At 40.7% G+C, this 18921-nt stretch overlaps 1 protein-coding gene across 6 annotated transcripts in view; it reads left to right on the forward strand.

Annotated features, from left to right (window-relative positions):
• TTC7A (tetratricopeptide repeat domain 7A) overlaps positions 1 to 18921 on the forward strand; it is a 173638-nt gene that overhangs the window by 129691 nt on the left and 25026 nt on the right. For all 6 annotated transcript variants that reach the window (XM_027641742.1, XM_027641743.1, XM_027641747.1 and 3 more), the window contains one exon: positions 4019 to 4221. In XM_027641742.1, the coding sequence (XP_027497543.1) occupies positions 4019 to 4221 (203 nt within the window). The remainder of the gene's footprint in view (positions 1 to 4018; positions 4222 to 18921) is intronic.

Genomic DNA, 18921 nt, shown 5'->3' on the forward strand with positions numbered 1-18921 from the left:
GGGAAATAGAGTCAGTGTTCAAGGTGATGTTAAGCAGCTCTGTTTCTCAGACTAGCACTGTGATGCAGACATGACTAAATTACACTGTTGTTATGCCTCTGATGGACTACCTAACAGAACTCTGCAAATAATTTATCTTGGAGACAAAATAAGGCAGCCGACTGTAGGAGACCCACCTTTGTCAGTGTTCTGGAAATTGCTCTTGGTCTGTGTGTTTGTTACTGCTCTTTGCAGAGCAAGTAGATGATACACTTCTGGCAATTTTCACTTGATTGAGAATCTTCACTATAGACGAGCTTCTAGCAGAAATGGCTGGAAGAACTAGGAGCTCATGTTAGGAGCTAACAATGATCTGAGTGGAGATGTGTGCCACTCTCAGGGACTGGACCAGCATTAAAACTGGTGTAGCAGTCTAGTTGCAAGTCAAGACAAAGGAGGCCGTAGCCATGAGAGGAAACAACAGTTGTTTGGAAGAACCGCAAAGTAGGCTGGACAGTACTAAAAGAGAGCACAAATGGGAAGCATAAAAGTGGATTTGAGAAAGGAATGAATCTAGGCTGGATCTTGAAGTTACGTGGATAGTTGTCATGGTCTCAGTGCAGGCACAGGCTTCAATTGCTGAATGAGAGGAAATAGTACACGATTCAAACTGTCTTTGCCCAGCCATGCAGTGCATTGTCTCGGTCCATACCTGTAGGTAGAAGTGCTGAAATATTTCCTAGTGTCATTCACACTCAGAGTTTCCAACATTACTCCAGAGAGGCTGATAGAGGAGTGGTACTTCCAGGATCATCATCTCTCTGCTCAGTAGTATTCAGAGAGCTTTTGTTGGTACTTAGTTAAAAACAGAATGTAGATTTGTTTTAATTTTTATGAAGATGGTGTTAAGTGAGAGAGGCAAGGAAGCCTGGCTTTAGATTCAAAGCTTTGAAGAATGTCAGTACCAAGAACAATGTAGTCCAGCAATTAGAAGTTCATAAATGGTTTCCCTGAAGCATTGACCCTTTCACAGGATAAGAATTATAGATCTTTGGTAGCTGTGTCAGCCTAAGAAGATATCCTCTGCTTTGGAGTGGAGCTGGGTGCCATGTCTCTATAATAGAACTTCCTCACAAGGGCTGCTAATTTTGTTGGGTGTTTATTTACTGCATAATTAGATTATATAAGGAGATAGGCTGATTAATCCAGTGGTCAGGAAGCTGCTAACCCAGGTAGCACAAAAACAGGTGTTTCAGTACTTTCAGTACCACTGAGGGTATTACCATGAAAAATGTAATAGGTACTGGTTTTTAGGTTTGATTTCTGCCTCTAGCTATGTTTTTATTCCATGTTACATAAGCGTTATCTTGTTAATCTGTAAATAAAATGAGTGTGTAATAGAAGTGAAAAATGAGTTTGCAGAAAACACATTTTAATGAAGGCTTAAACGACGTCCTTTAATGTCTATTTTTAGCTCGGTAGCTAAAAATTTTAGCACTCCTTTCCTTTCATAACCAAAAGGCACCCCTCTCATTCTTTTTTATGCAAATTAGACCTCCCACACCATTAAATCATTTTTATTGACTATTGAGCCTGCAAAGAAGTGGACTGAACTTTAATATGCTACATTACCATACCATAAAATACAATTTGTAGATCTTATTTAGATTCTGTGTTGCTGCACTTCCTCTAAATAATTGTTATTACTGAGGAAGATTTACAGGCACCATTGAAAGAATAAATACTCTCCATTTTGTATGCATTGAAACACCGGCTGTGCGTGATTTCACATCTAAACCCCTTTGCTCCCAATTCTTTTCTGAAATGAAACAAGTCACATGATGCCGTTAGTTACTAATAGAGTTTTTAATATGGCAGTATCCAGAACTTCTGCTGACTTCAAACAGTGCCAGGATTTCACCCCTTCTTTTGTGCTGTTAAGTTTGTGTTAACTTTGCAAATGAAGTGTTCATCTTCAGGCAGTGATTGCCTCTTTGCACATCACCATCCTCATTAATGCCACATGCACAGCAGTCAGCTGCTATGCAGCACTTGGCAGGAAAATGCTCTGTTCCTTGGAAGTGCAAGGAAAATACTGTCCTCCCACAAATTTTTTCATAAGGCTGTGCAAATACTCAGCTTGACAAGGTACATGGCATTGCTTTCTGTTATTATAGATAGCTGCAGCCTCTTGGAGCCAAGGGAAGGGATGCATGCAGAGATTTTATGATTAACCAGAGAGAAATGTATATGAGTCATTCTGAAAGAGTATAACTCTTATGAAGGAACTAATATAATGCTCATGTTGACAGCCTTGGAGAATGACACTTATCTGTAGCATAACCTAGGGATGGCCAAGGAATATTGGAGCAATGTCTCACCCTTCCTCTAGGAGGACCACCTCAGAAGTGGAAGGGTGTTCAGCCATGTGGTCACTTCAGTACAGAATCGTTTTTAGTGTGTCAATAGAAATGCTATCTGTGGTCCCAGTCTCATGTCAGATAGTCAAGGAGGAGCCTTTACATGGTCAGGCAGTCCTGCCTTTGAGATGCTTTCCTGATCACCTCTGGCCCGTAAGCTTGATGTCATCCTGCCAAGTCCCCACAGTTTTCTGGGTCTCCCAGTGTTTTGAAACTGGCAGAGTTTCTTAAATCTATTTAAGAGAAATTGTCACACTAATTTCCCTCCTCACAGAGACTTCATGAGAATATTCACTGCCTTTAAAAGTCAGGGCATTTAAGGTTGTGTCTAATTTCAGAATAGTTTTTTCTAAATCTGGAGCCTGAATTAGTAATTTTGAATTGGACTCTTGAACTGTCAATACTTACTGCATTACCACATCAGTTAAAAAAAAAAAAGAGACCACTGATTTTTTACAGTGAGAACACATAGAACACAAACAGATTATGGACCAAAGAGCAATGCCTGCTGCATGAAGAAAGAGAATTATTTTATATACATACATGCATACAGGTTTGTGTGTGTATATATATATATCTGTCTAAAAACATAGTTTCCCTTTTCAGTTATGTGTAGTAGTGAAAACTGAGTATCACTTCTGACCTTTTGAAAGAATTTAATATCTAATAAATCTAAAATTAGACTATTTCAGTGGAAAGAGACCTACAACGATCATCCATTCAGTCCAACACAACAATCGTCTAGTCAGACAATCATCTAGACCAAATCCTGAGAAATGTTAAAGTTCAACCATGAGATATTTTATGAAATTTATGTTGATCATGAGAAATTATTTCATTAACAAGTTGACATTCAAGCACATGAGTATGCCTGTTACATTTTTTTACTAAAAAAACCACTAAGACAGTTGCTGATAGATCAAGAAAGTAAATGAGTGGTCTCTTCCAAGAACTGTATTCGTTTTTCTGTAAAGTATGAGGAAGTAAATGGGTGAATACACAATATAAATAGATCTATATTATAAAAGCCTTTTGATTTTAACAGTCTCTGAAAAGTTAAGAGACAGCTGTCTCATGAACTTGACAAATAAGCAGAGAGAAACACTTTTACCATATTTTTAAATGTGGAAATGCTCTTTTTAAGGTAAGTTATCTGATGTCCAGCTCAGATGTATTGTATTACTCTGACATGTTTGAAGTTCTCAGTTGACAGTGATATCTTATTCTGTTCTTCTCCCCCCTCCCCAGATTATTTGGAAATACATATGATGACGCCAAGTAGCTACCAGCCTTGCTTCCTTAGGGCTTAGTTCAGCACTGTTTACATTCTCAATGGACGAATCCTTAAGGCTGTCCTCTGTCAGGACACCACCTAAAGATGTCCATGAACATCTGTATAGAGCCCTTTGCATTAGGAAAAGATCCATTCAGTGAATCCTGTCATAATAGTAAGCACTAACCATAGTAGAAAGCATTGTGCCAGATCATGGCCTCATGTTTTAATACGCTTAAGGGAAATTATTTATAATTAATACAAAGAAAAGGTCTCTGTTAGATTTCCTTTAATGGTAGGGTGTTTTTTACTTTATTTTTATGGTTTACTGTTTTGGTTTTTTTAGCTGAACTCTTCATGGAACAGCAGCATCTCAAAGAAGCAGGCTTTTGTATCCAGGAGGCAGCTAGTCTTTTCCCCACATCTCATGCTGTACTGTACATGCGTGGGAGGTTTGCAGAGATGAAAGGCAATTTGGAGGAGGCTAAGCAATTGTATGATGAAGCGCTCACAGTGAATCCAGCTGGAGTGGAAATTATGAACAGCCTGGTGAGTTTGCAGGGGCTCAGCTCCATTATAGTATTTATGTTCCTGATTAACTGTAATAGGAGGGGAGAGGGCACATGCTTGCTCTGGATGCCATTGTCTTCCTAATCCTGAGACCAAGTGACTGTTCCAAGAATAAATTGGGTAGCTTGAACCTCTATTTTAAGACTGGATTGAATGTTTTTAACTAATTAGCACTTGTGTCAAAAGTAAATATTTTAATTGACAAAGGCTGATAGTTTTGGAAGTCAATTCACTGCTTTGTCTTTGCTGCTTTTTCTTCTAACTGTTATGCATTTTAAATTAGCAGTACACTGATGTTCGAAAGATCTGAACTAAATAACTCTAGAATATGGAGATATATATTGATATATATATGTATATATATATGTGTGGGGTTTGAAAACCTTGGGCTGGTGTCTTGTGTATACTCAAATCAAGATAAACTATGAGTTTAGAACAAAATTAATCTGTTGCTCCCTTAAGCTGCAGCTTAGTTCAGCCTTGTGTAGGGGCAGTGACTCCACATTTGTGGGGTTTTTTTGGTAACACTCCTACTCAGCAAGTTTTTCTTTTTTCTGTGGCACCAAGCCCAAAACAAACTGTTTTCCAGACATGGGGCCTAGAGTTTAATAACAACAGTAGTAATACAGGGAGCTTTGTGGAAGACCAAAACCCACTTCTCTTGTGAAATCAGAACAGTAAATCAAATTTCATCAATTGTTTTTCTTTTTAACTGTAGCCCTTACTAGGTCTCTCTGGGATTTTAGAAGTCTGTCTTGACTAATTTATTTTTTACAGGAATTCTGTATCCATGGGACTGCTTAGTGTCTTTGTTAGCAGATTTGTGTCTCCTGGCATAAATTTGGTCCTGATGGGGTTTACTGGTATCTCCAAAAGTGAAGGGGTATTAGTGCACAAGAGGACAAATGTGAAGTTCTAACTGAGAGAAAATAGTAGAATTTACAGGCAAGGGATATTTGGTAATAATGAATGTTTAGTACAAAAATAGCAAATGAATAGCTGTTGCATATGTCAGGAGACATATACTATACACATTTCAAGCTTATATGGGGTACTAATATTACTTTGATGTTCTAATACAGCCTTTACAAATTCAGTCATTAAAAACCTAGCTAGATGGAATTATATTCTTTGCTCAGTGTCATGATTTCAGATAAGTCACCGATACCAGAACAGCCATCAAGTTAGATTCCAGCATGGTATTGACAACTTAAATTTTTGTCTTATTTTGTGGACACAACCACATTCTGTGTCTTCCTATTTCAGGTGCTTGAAATTTTCTGAAACTATAGTAATTTGGAATAAAAATTTCTGAGATGCAAATCTGCTCTGGCCCAGTTGACTTCAGAAAATGTCATAACTGTTACTGAAAATGAGGCTACAGAAGAGACCTTAAAGGCTTCTGTGACATCTTCTTTACTGTGCCTTAGTGTCTCCGGGTTTTGCAAGGAACGGGTAACATATTAATGAGCTTTTTACCATCCCTAAGAAAATCCTTTCCAGGTTATCCAGGTTGTAGCCTTTAAAAAACACATCTTGTATGTGCTTAGTAGATATGTATTTCTGAAAGCTCTGAAGAGTCTGTGAATGCTCCTTCCCCTCAAACTCCAGTAATTTTCAACGAGGACAAGAGGGATGACTGGTAACTACAGGCCTGTCAGTCTCAGTTCAGTGACTGGTAAAATTAGAGATTATTCTGGGAGTTACTGAAAAACAATGCTGTCATTGGTCACAGCCAGGGTGGATTTGTGAAGGCACATGCCCTGGGGCAACCCTGGGTGTACATACAGGGTGGGGGATGAGAGGCTGGAAAGCCGCTTCATAGAAAGGGACCTGTGGGTCCTGCCTGAGGGCAAGTTGAACATAAGTCAACAGTGCCCTGGCAGCCAGGAGGGCCAACCATGTCCTGAGGGGCATCAGGCAAAGCATGCCAGCCAGTCGAGGGAGGGGATTGTCCCACTCTGCTCTGCACTGGGGAGGCCTCACCTTGAATATTGTGTGCGGTTTTGGGCACCACAGTATAAGAAGGTCCAAAGGAGGGCCATGAAGATGTTGAAAAATCTAGAGGAGAAGCCCTATCAGGAGCAGTTGAGGTCACTTGGCTGGTTCAGCTTAGAGAAGAGGAGACTGAGGGGAGACCTCATAGCTGTCTATAGCTTCCTCATGAGGGGACGCAGAGAGGTAGGAACTTACCTCTTTTATCTCTGGTGACCAGTGTTAGGATGTGAGGGAATGTCCTGAAGCTGTGTCAGGGGAGGCTTAAGTTGGATATTAGGAGAAGGTTTTTCATTCAGGGCATGGTTGAGCACTGGAACAGGCTCCCTGTGGAAGTGGTCACAGCACCAAGTCTGCCAGAGTTCTGGAAGTGTTTGGACAATGCTCTCAGATACATGGTGTGATTCTTGGGACTATCTTGTGCAGTTTTGGGCCAGGAAATAGACTTTGATGATCCTTGTGGGTCCCTTCCAATTCAGAGTATTCTATGATGATGTCTTAGTCAAGGGATGGAAAGTAAATTTTAGGAGAGTTGAAAAAGACAATGAGATGGAGATTTGGGGGCAGAGACTCAGTCTGTAAGCAAGTGGGGAGGAAGAAAGATAAACTCAATAACAAAGTGAGAGAAATAAGGATAGATGGAAAATAAGGTAAGATAGGTAAACTGGATAAGACTGGATAGATAAGACACATGGGTTGAGAGATGGGCTTGTTGGAAAGGGCAAATTAAAGAGATCAATCTTATAAGAGTGGCAAAGGATCAGGAACCTGTACTTCCTTTCCATATCCTTCAATCTCCTTAAGATTCTGATTCTTCCCATCCTGATGCCAGCAAATATCAGTGAAAATCACTTGCTTAAGCATGTGTCTCATCTCCTTTATCTTGGCCATGCTGGCAGCCTGTGGTTTACACCTGTTAGCTAAGATAGCAAAGGTCTGGTCTATCCCTGCTGATATGAATCATGGCAGTAGTTATATGATGCCACATAATGGTACTCCTTTGTATGTTTTTCCAAAAGCTAGGAAATTGCACATAACAAGTTAGAAACATCTGATGAGCACTACAGAAAAGCCTGCAAAGAAATTAATCTTTCTGCCTTCAGAATAGAGCTGGAATAATGTGCAGTAAACAAGGCTTTTAGGGCTATGCATCAAATGAAAAGGGCAAAAATAAAATATTGAATGGCTGCTAGCTAAGTGATTTTGTCCTGTGTACTGAATGAGACAGTGTCCCCATGGAGAACTTAAGACTGGGTTTATGGAGTTGAGGATGTAATGTAACAAGTGGTAAATTCTGAATCTCCTCAAGGCCATCAGAAGAAAACTGAATGCCTTTCTGAAATGTATGAATTAGCCCAAGTACTAGCTGTACTTTTATTAAAAATACAAGTTTTTGAGCACAGTATGTTCAGTCCCCTACCAGAGGGAAATATATGTCTTGGCTTATGCAAGAGGCCAAAACAGATTATCACCTAGTTCCAAGGGGTTCAGAATTATGCAAGACACATACACAGGCAGCTGGAATTAAATTCGCACATGTTGTTTCAGTGCTGGTCCTCCCAAATTGAGTACATTGTTTTCCCACTGTAGTAGTACTGTTGTGGATATGTAATAATTTAGAGAAAGATGGTCTGGTTATGAGAATTACTGTTTGACTTGGTGCCATCCAACTGACCTAGTCCACTTTAAGGAAAGACTCTGCTGCAGACAGTGCTGATCCTCCCTGGTGTATCAGCATCAATTAGCAAAGTAGTCATGTCTCTTCCCCTGGGCTCTCAGAAGTGGGTTGTCAAAGCTATATTTGGAAAGTTCCAACCTGAAGAGTGTTGCTGGCTTTAAATGAAGGGCACAGATCTAGCAATGAATGAGTCCACCGGGTGTCAGTAACTTCACCTTTACACAGAATACAGTCACCACCATAATACACACAAGCTCTTTCTCTGCTTAGCTGAAAATGGCTGTGTTTTACTGTGACTGTAGAGTGTTTACAATAGCTGTCAAATCAGTGAGCTTTCCATATAAAGCACAGTGCTGCGTGGAAGAGCAGCGCTGTTCGGCAGGAGTGCCGTGCTGAGCACATCCAATGAAGTGAGTACATGCTCTGCTTCATCACAGGGGCCTTTGGCACTTGGTGTCAATACTGTGGTTAGGAAACCACAGGCACTTTGAAAATACCACATAGTTGTGCTGCTTCTTGTAACACTTGCAATTTCTGAGGGATGCCACAGGATCCTTAAGCCTGTATTAGCAATCCACCATTGGCATTTACAAAGTAAATACTACTGGCTAATACCTAATTTAAGGAAGAATATTTGTTGAGGAGTTCTGTTTTCACTTGGAAAAAACATACACAGTCAGTTTTTGAGGCTATTTGGAGCATACTTATGTACCAAAGAACTCCTGGTGAGGTGTGGAACTACTCCTTTGGCTGCCAGAAACAATTAACTTGGCCTTTAAAAATTGTACATACTGTGAGACCACAGTTTTCTTTCATAAATACAACTTGCTAAGGTTCTTTTTCCACATGTCTTCTGATTCTGTCTCACACATTTCTATTAGAACAGCCTTGTTTTTTCCTTCTTCCCTTTCACAGGCTCCTTCTGGGGCCTGCTTGCAAGGATCACAGAGCACTTCTTTCCCCCAGGGAGGCTGATGGAGTTTCTACTGAGCAGGTGTCTTCGCTGGTCTAGAAACAAGAGCTTAGTCCATATCCCCTTGTCTTGCACTGTGACCTCTGACAGCACATTTCTACAACCAAATAACTATGGCTTATATTTTGCAGTATGTCCCAAATTTTGTTTATATAACATCATGCTATACACAGCTTTGGGACAGTGATAACAAAACTGACAAGTGCCCAACAAAGAAAATATAATACAAGCTGGGGCAGATGACACCTCCTTGTAAAGCAATACACAAATCCACCTACCTGTATGTAACCAGAGAATGACATTGAAATTTGCTATTTCCAGCCACAGTGCATTCAGTACCATTCCCACTTTTGATTCAGAGGAGGATAAAATCAATTCCAGCATGCTGGATTTGAGTCCTAAAGCTCCATACGTAATATTGCAAGATAAACTAAAAACATACTGAGATACTCAGAAGACGCCCTTCCTAATGCATCCCAGGATGCTGTTAACTGCCTTTGCTGCAAGAGCACATCACCGGCCCATGGCCAGCTGCTCTTTCACCAAGCCCTTTCCTGCAAAGCTGCTTTCCATCCAGTCATCCCCTCCAAAGTGAATTTAAAGCTATTACCAGGAACTTTTTTCTGAAAGTAGATACTAAACATAACATTGGCATGACTGTACCAGGTCAGGCCAGAGGTTTATGTAAGTCATTCTCACCAACAGCATCAAAGAAGTGCCTAGGAAAGAATGAGGGCAGGGCAGGCATACGTGGTACTTCTAAGGTTATGACTTAGCTCAGGGACATCCTGAAGTAGAGTTAGATTCTACTTGCATAGTAATTCACAGTGCATTTCTCCTTCATGAGCTTGTCTTGAACCTGTGTTAGAGCTTTCATCATTGACAATACCCTTCAGCAAGGAGACCCACAGGTCTCCTTTCTGCTGTACAAAGAACTGCCACATTCTGTATGTTCTTGGCCATAGAGCTGCACCTTGTCCTTATTTTGGAAGACACCCCACTGATTCTTATTCATCCCGCTCCCATTACTGATTTTATAGGTATCTGTCACTGAACCAGTCCTGTTCCTTTCTTTTATTGCTACTACTTCTCTCTGAACTTCTTACAGTTCTTTTTAAGATAGGCAGGCTAGAGCAAATAATGCACTTACAAAAAATAGCTTAGCTTCAAAGGCAGTGTTGTGGACTCAGTGTTTAAAAAGCACCTCTCTGCCCATGGTCTTTTACTCGCATAATTATGTCTATGTACATTTTCATAGAAATACAATGTTCTATTTCAACTGTTTTGTATTAACCCGATTTTGTTATCGAAGGTCTGTTTCCATCTCCTCGTGCCTGTAGGAGCTGGATTTTATTTTCTGGATGGTCAGCATCTCTAATAAATGCATGGTTATTTATAATAGCAGTAAGCAGTGTAATACTTGTCTCAAGACCTTGCAGAGATATCCGTGTCCCATTTGTGAATACAACATAGCCAGGAAGTGTGTAGTTCTAGTATTTGATAGATATGCTTCATTTTGCTTGCCAGAGACATCCTTTTACCTGGTGGAACACAGATTTCTCTCTGCTGGTAATGCTAGAAGCTGAAGACCTTGATTAAGAACAGATTTTTGTATAGATTGTATAAGATAAGTACATTGCTCTTGATTAGATCTGAGCATTTAAAAACTGTATGATGCTGTATTTAAAACTTCTTAATTGTTCAGTGGGATGCAAGGACTGAATAAAAAGGAAGAGCCTTTGCAAAGACTCTTGGACTGTTTAATTTGGCCTTCATTGTGTACTTAGGATGCAATTTCATGTTCATTTTAGTAGGAGAGTCAACCTATTGTGTCCAGACTCACATTTGGTAGGATCAGGATAATTCGAAGACTACAGTTTCTGCTGATTAGAACATGGAAATGAATTATTTCTGTTCATTTATTTCATTTTACCTCACAGTATGGTGCATGCATCCTTGTTTTCAAAAGCATCCATTCACATAATAAAAACATGGTTTGATTGCTTAATATTTTCAAGGATGACATGTGTTACTTCCTTGGGGATTTGTTTCATGCTGCCTTGGAGTAATGATATAAATCACAGGGCAGATTCTCTGCGTGGGTAAATTATCATAGCTCCATCATACCAAGGTCTGTATGTCTTGTAAGGTAGCTAGGACCCTAATTAAAACCATTTTTACCTTGAAAACTAAATTAGAATGCTTTCTGTGCTTACATGTGAGAACAAAAGCGTGTAATTTTCACATTATTTAATAGAGTTAGTTATCATCTGAGAAGCTGCTTTTTGTCTGTAGTTTATGCATTTTTTTGCTAGTTTGTAGATAGGTATGCCATGATCTGTTTCCATTTACAGTGACATTTCTTCCTCAGTTTTTCATATTTGTGTACAGAGAACTGAACATCATGATTAAAATTCATCCTCTAGTAGTTAGAACAACTGTGCATTTGTCCTAAGTGTAATTAGGTGGATAATTGCATCTAGAGACACAGCAAGCAACCTGGTTTTATCTGTTCTGGAGATACTTCTTCCTGGCTGCATTGGATGCTCCCCCCGCTCTTGTTTAGGGGAAGGTAATAAAGCAGAGTTAAGGACTGGGCAATTTGATGAAGTGGACAGTTGTACTACTTTTGTGATGCTGAGAATAGTTTTCATTATCATAGCTACTGCCTAAACAAATACTTAAATGGAATCTTGGAGAAACTGCTGTCATAAGAATTCAAATTTCAGTAGATAATGTCTGCAAAATAAATTTTTTACTATTCTTTAACATACAAAACAATTGAAGTGTTACTAGTTTTTATCTTAATACATCTATTCCTTGTGTTCATTACTTTAAATATTTTTGGATGGTATCAGGTGTGTTTATTATTCAGAATTTCTGTACGCAAAACCTGCTTCAAGAGAGGGTTATTTTAAGGTTTTGATGTAGGTATTGACTAGTTTTTTAATTACATTCTGTCTGTGTGACTCAAAGTTGGTGTGGCTTCCGAGTTAAAATATAGTAAAAATGCATAGAAATAGAAATATAAAACCCAGTATCAGTTACTAAAGTACTTCAGATACTCCGTATGCCATGTCCCTTAATCCTGAGAAGCCACAAGCCAAACTATTAGGACTGTTTGTGGGGGGTGCTGCTGCAGAGGCAATCTTTTGGTGTTTTAGAAAGAGCAAGATAGAGCACCCAAAGCAAATGTATGAAAGCGAGCAAGCTCCAAGTTTCTCTTCCCAAACTAGGCACCATTTCATGGCATTTATCAAAGCACTTCAGGCTGGGACTTTGGTACTGTTGTGCAATAGGGTGGGTCCTTCCTCTTAGAGCAAAGAACTGCAACTCAGTCATTTTCCATTGAAGGCAATTCACTGAAGAGGCCAGAGAGGAGGTGGAGCCCTGGCTCTCACCATCCCTGGCATGGCCAGCTCTGCTGCACTTTCAGCTCTGATCATGTGTCACACTTTAAACCTCTGTAAAACAGGGATGAAGCTACTAATCTGCTTCATCTGGGGGTTGTGGAGCTTAATTAATATCTGCACATACTTTCAGATGACAGGCGCTCTGTAAATGCAAAATCTTATTTATTCTAATTGTGTGTCTTGATTCCCGTATTCATTTGGGATTTTGGGCCACAAATTATTTTGGACGAAATACTGCAACTGTTCGGCACAAAAGATGTGCTTTAGAGCTCTGAGTACCCTTATGTCCCTAAATGTAAGTAGTGATGAAAACATTTTTGCAGTGGGAGCAGGATTTAGGAAGCAGACCTGCAAACTATTTCTTCCTCTGGCAAGGATTTGTTTTCATTAGAGGAATCTGCTGTGCCTGTGTTTCATGCCTTGCCCTCTACTGTATTGATGAATTGTTATAGCGGTGCTGTGAAGGACAGAGTAAAACAGAAGCAAATGTGAATCTGATGGCTTTCTAGCACAGCCCTCTCCTCTTCCTGGGGATAAGATATGACAACGCCTGCAGAAAATAGCTTTTCGCAGGGGGGAGGGAGGCTGCTTCCTTTCTCTGACAGTGAATGTATTCTCCTGCTTTGCAAATTCAGTGCAAGCAGAACATCTTTGTACCAGTACAGTTCTGCAGTTTTTCCCTGGTGAGAAGGGGGCTGGATTTTTAAGAGAGAGATGACAGACCTAAAGGTAGGAAAAGCATTCAAGCAGACAGTCATTACAAGCCATTCCAAAAATGGAGCAACCTTGAACGAAGTGCCTTTTTTTTCCCCCTTCCTTAAGTAAGTAATAGTGACAGTCAACAGGAGATTCGAGCCACCCAAAGGAAGACCAGTGACGTCTTCTCTGATGCAGCTTTGAGAGCTACTCACACTGGGACTCTCTTAGGTCTACCTAATATGGAGTGCACAAGAAAACACTGTGAGGGTGAATTTGCAAAGTCCTAGTCTCCAGTAGGATATTTTTGGACTACTCTGATAGTACAAAACATTTAAACATTTCAGTCCACCCCATAAGTTTTCCCTCGATGAGGGGACTATGCTGTGAACAATTTTTCTCTTTTTTTTTTTTCTATTCAATGCACTGCATTTCTCCAGCACATTTGGAGAACAAGCAGATGGTGATATATAGGTGTATAAGAGAAGGGGAGGGGAAAGAATCGACAGCAAAAAGCATAGACTGCTACTTATTTTAAAAATACCAAGTTAAAGTTTTGACTACTCAGAGACAGTTAAAATAATTTTTTTCTCTTCCATAACCTGTTCAGTTGCTTGTTTCTTCCTTTTTCATCTCTCTTCGCCTTGTAGATTTCTGCAGGACTTGAACCCAACCTTGATTTGCCCCAGAAGGCTTTTTCAATGCTATTTATTTGCTATTTAATCCAAGAAAGGTAAAATTCACTACAAAGAATCTTAAAGTGCACTTAGGTCAGAAGCTTTTTCCAGTGGTTTTGAAGAAGTATTTGAAAACAACAGAATAAACAATCCAGGACCAAGAAATCAGGTGGAAGTCCTCAGTCCTTTGGAAAAATCAACTCCTGAGGCAGGAACTTAATATTATACACTTTGTGTTTGTTCTTCATGACATCTAAACTTGTGTATTTTTTACATGTTGAAAACATTCCTCTTGCTCTTTTCCTCTTGTCCTTCCTCATGCTTCTATAAATCTCCAGACTATCAATGAGCTGCTGTTTAATATTGCTAATGTGACTCTTGCTTATCTTTTTGCAAAAGGGGTCAAGAGGGAGAATCCCTGGCTGGAAAAAGATGGAGGCAGGGGAAAGCCTTAGGGGAAAAATGGCCTATGATCATCAGGGGTGGGATAGAGAGATCTCGACTTGTCGGGGTAGTGAAACAAAGACTGCGAAGAGATCTTCCTGCTCTCTGCAGGTACACATGGAAACAAATAGTGAATGCTGTGGGGGGAAAAAAGCTGCATCAGCTAAAGGAGGCAGCTTGATCTGCTATAAATGGCTGCTGGAGATTGAAGAGGGTTCTCGGCCATCAGTGCAGGGAGGTTCTGAAGCAGCCTTCTAGGTCATCTGATACTGCAGCGTGGTCAATTTATGAGGGAGAGTGGACAGCCTCGAAAGTACCTGTAAGTAGGACTTAACCAAACCCAAAACAGTGGTTGCCCATTCAGGCATGCAGGCTGCCCTGTCCAGGTCACCAGTGACTGAATTAATAATGTCCTCACCTGCGACCTAAAGCACAGAGTATCCAGCTAAAATGTCTTGCAGGTCTACCTGTTGTCCTGCCTTCCTATTTCTATTTTCTGCTGAAGAACGTCTATTCCCAGAAGCATTTTGTAATTATTTTGTTTATTATTTTTTAAATTAGAGGTGGAGTTTGAATGTCAGTAGGGCTTCCTTGGAATGCAGCCCTGACTTCCATTTTTTTATCTGTATTCTTAATGAGTTGTCAAGTGGCTTGTGTGTATCATGGAGTGGAATTATGGATGTAGCTGGACCCAGAAGAGTTGCATTGAGATTCTCTTAAAAATGAGCAGCATTGTGGCAGCTCAGCTCCATTGACAATAACATCAAGTCAGGTTTAATAGTGTAGCTCCTTATTGAATGAATCCACCCTGCAAGAAACAGTATGACCTTCCTGTGTGTGCGCAAGACAAAAAAAATCAATGTTAATCCCTTGAGAGGAAAAATACAAGATTAATGGAACAGTTGAGTGAGTCTAATGAGAATCAGATGGCAAGAATGTTAATTTGGAAAGAGATAGTCGTATAAGCTGTCTGAAGGTATAGTGTGGTAGTTTCCATATATCACCAAATGCCATGTATTCTTAGATACATGTCTACCAGATGTAATTTAATGGATTTGCACCTCTTCTGTATGGCTTCCTGACAGAACAACAGGGGATTTTCAAGCTAATCACCTTTCAGTGGGGAGATTTATGACCACTGGAGTTAGCCAAGCCTTTCCACCATCAGGAAGGGCGTGGACTGGAGACCACCATTGGGTGCAGCATACCAACTGGGAACTGCTTGATCAGAAACGGGCTGGAGCATCTCTGTCTTGTGGTTGCTCTCTGGAGTCATGCAGTTCACTGGCATTGTCAAATACAATGCTTGCCTAAATCTGTCCTCATGACTAGTATTTTTGGAAGTTGGATGGGTAGTAATTTTTCTGTCATGCTTTATTTAATAGCCACTGGCTTTGTAAGAAATAAACAGAACAATGGACTTTTATACTTCCTCTTTGCTTCTCAGAGTCTGAGGTGGTAATTCCATTTTATGTGGGGAAAATTCACATTGCCTAGTTCTCAGCCTTTAGCTTAGGTAGATGAGTTGGTCATTCTTTCTACCTGTTGCCCAGAGAGGGGTATTCTCCAAGATTGGTGCAGAGCATCTTTTGTTAGGCTGCTGCTCTGCACTGCCTTGTGGAAGAGTCTCCCTCTGTTCTTGCCCTAAAGACATAGAGAGACTGTGCAATTAAAGTGGGTGCCTATGTTTGTGTAATCACGTACCTCTTTAAGTTATATCTGCACTGATGTTTTTGTAATTAGCCCAGTTCTCTCTTTGCCTGCGATCACCTGTTCAGCATTCATTTAAATAAAAGGAGTAAACTCATAAAAACATCAGTTTTACAATTGCATCACTTACCAGGCTGTATCTGCTTTCCAAGATTGTCACCAACATAAGAGACTGCAAATAAAAATCAACTCGAACACAAATGGCAGCATCTCAGTAGTGCCAAGCTGTACTGTGGAGATTATTTGTTTATGCTTTTATTTGCCAGCATTGACTAAACAAAGATAAGAACATAAATGCTGTAGCAGAGCTTCCCAAACAGGATTACGGGGGTGACAGGAGCTAGCACTTAGCATTACAATAATAGATACCAATGTGGGAGAGACGTCACTGCCCTGCTGCTCCTCTTACATCCCAAGAGCAGAGCAATAAAAGAAGAGGCAGGTCTGTGGAGCTCTTATGTGAGGTTTGCTGCTTTATGCAGGAACATTAATCTTGTAGGGTTTGATTCATTAGGTTTGTACTATGTGAGTTTTGCTTTGATCCCTCAAAACCCGGACCGTGGTTAATGTGACTCTGAAGGAGGGCCTTATTTTGTGAGCCTTAGTAAGATTTACAACAAAATAGGCAAGCTCCATATAAACTCTGAATTGAGTGGGTAACGGACCCCCCAAGTCAGCTAATTTTGAATGTCAGTGTGTATGGTACAAGGCTAATTAAGATACACAGAAACTGCCATGTGCCTTTTTAATTGCAGTTAGACAAGATGTACAGTATTTGAGTCAGCTCGGCAGTGTTCCAGCTGATGAAAGTGTTGATGATACCTGACACCAGTGATGATATATTAAGTGCTCTTAATATCTTAGCGCACATGTCATGGGGCACATTAGAATCATAGAAGAATTTAGGTGAGAAAGGACCTTTCCTCCAGAGGTCGTCTGGTCCCGCTTCTTGCTCACACCAGGGCCACCTTCAAATATCTGTATTTGATACAGGTAGCTCAGGGCTGTGTCTAGCTGAGCTTTGATTATTTCCAAGGGTGGCTATTCTCCACCTCTCTGAGCCTGTGTTCTGATGCTGCACACTCCTTGTGAGAATTTTTTTCTAAATAGCTAATCAACCAGAACAAGGTTAAGGTACAACCCTGCTGTACCTTAATCCATTACAACTGAGCACATCTGAGAAAAGTTTTGTCCTGTCTTTTTTCCAGTCACCTATCAGGTAGCTGAAGGTAGCAATTGAATACATCCTTAGCCTGGAGGGGGAAAGGCTGAATAAATGTTCCTCTCGCAAGCTTTTCGTAATATCATGGTCCCCCTAGCCGTTTCAGTGGCCCTACACCTATCCTTCTCCAGTTTGTCATCATCTTTTTGGTACTGAGGAACCCAAAACTGGTGACAGCACTCCAGATATTAGAAAAATAGAAGGAAATAATTACTGCCAGTCTGCTGTGAGGCATTACCTAATGCAGCACAGTATGACATTAGCCTTCAGCACTGCACGGGTGCCCTGCTAATTGTTGCTCAGTTGTTGTCCACCAGCATCCCCAAGTTCTTTCCTGCCAAGCTACTTTTCCCCAGTTGGCTGGTACAGTTGCATGGGGTTATTCCATCCCAGGTGCAAGAGGTCACTTTTCAGCAAATGCAGTTCCTCTTAAAGCTCCAGGGAGACTGTGGCACTGAAATGACAAACAAGACCTGCGTTGTTGAGGGCCAGAGGCAAATTGCACATAATGGTCACTTATGGCAAGTAAGATTTTTTTACACTCAGAATAAGTAAAAGATTAAGTTTGGTCAGTGCTGTATTTAAAAATATAGAGCTGCCATGTCTGAGTTATGCTCAGATTTTGGTATCAACACTGATTTTTTTTCAGTAACTCACAGTCCCCTTCATACAGAAAACCACACAGTGTTCAAGACCTTTTTCCACACTGTAGACAGTAAGGAATGATATTGCTCAAGGCAACATTAGCAGAAGCAGAGCAATGTGGAAAAGTTAGGCCTGTTGGGAATTCACTAGTCACTGGGAAGCTGTTGGAGGAAGACACCTTTGGTAGGAGGCTCCCTGGTGTGACCTTGTGATTTTATGCTTTCATTGTTTGTAGACAGGCGAGCTGCTGGAATGGTTCTTGCATCCTCTGTGGCCTACAGCAGGGCCACAAGTGTGTGCATCTCTGTGTACACACACATATTTGTGTACATCAGAGCTACAAGAAGCATAGTGTCAGCTAGTTTTAGCAGGCTCAGATTTGGTTACGAAACCTTAGATGGAAGGAGCAGCTTCTGCATCCCCTGAGCAATCTTGACTGGTTGGGGTCTGATGCTTTGGAAAGGGGACAGGTCCCCAAGGCCGTTTGGTAAGTGAGTTGTGCCCTAGGGCAGAGCAAAGTAAGAAAATAAAAAAGCTAGATTCTAAAGAAGACTTTCCTTGCAGAACTAGCCAAGTCAGGGCAGGAGGAGTCTAATTTGTTGAACAAGTGAAGTCTTGTGATCCTGAAGTGAGTAGAGTGGGAGGCTGAGTGAGGGCAGTGCTGGATACCTGAAATGGAGAGTGTGGTGAGTTGACCTCAACCACCCCTTTAGCCACTATGCTACCAAAACCTCACCATGCAACGCAAATACAGAGAGCCACTGGGAAACAACCATCCATGCTTTGGCTCTCACATATCTGGGCCTGGACCCCTGAGGGTCAGGAAAAATGCTCTTCCATATGTTAGTACAGCAAATGCTGTTGCTGTTCTGTGGTAAATTTATCCTTGTGGTCTCTGTCTCTCCTTGTGTTATAAGCAACAGTTCCCACTTCTTTTCCACAACCTGTCAAGTCAATCTGTGTATTGCAGGCTTTAACACCTGCATTGAACATTACATGAACCAACACTAAAGAGGCAGCATATGGGTGAACCATGGAATTGTTTGGGTTGGAAAAGATCTCCAATATCATTGAGTCCAACCATTAACCCAGCACTGTCAAGTCCACCGCTAAAACATCCACACATCTTTTAAATATCTCCAGGGATGGTGACTCCATCCTCTTCCCTGGGCAGCCTGTTTGTCATCCAATCCTTGGCAGCCCTTTTGGTGAAGAAATTTTTCCTA

This window comes from Corapipo altera, unplaced genomic scaffold, assembly GCF_003945725.1.
Source record: "Corapipo altera isolate COAL_440 unplaced genomic scaffold, ASM394572v1 48b, whole genome shotgun sequence".
Classification (NCBI taxonomy): Eukaryota; Metazoa; Chordata; class Aves; order Passeriformes; family Pipridae; genus Corapipo; species Corapipo altera.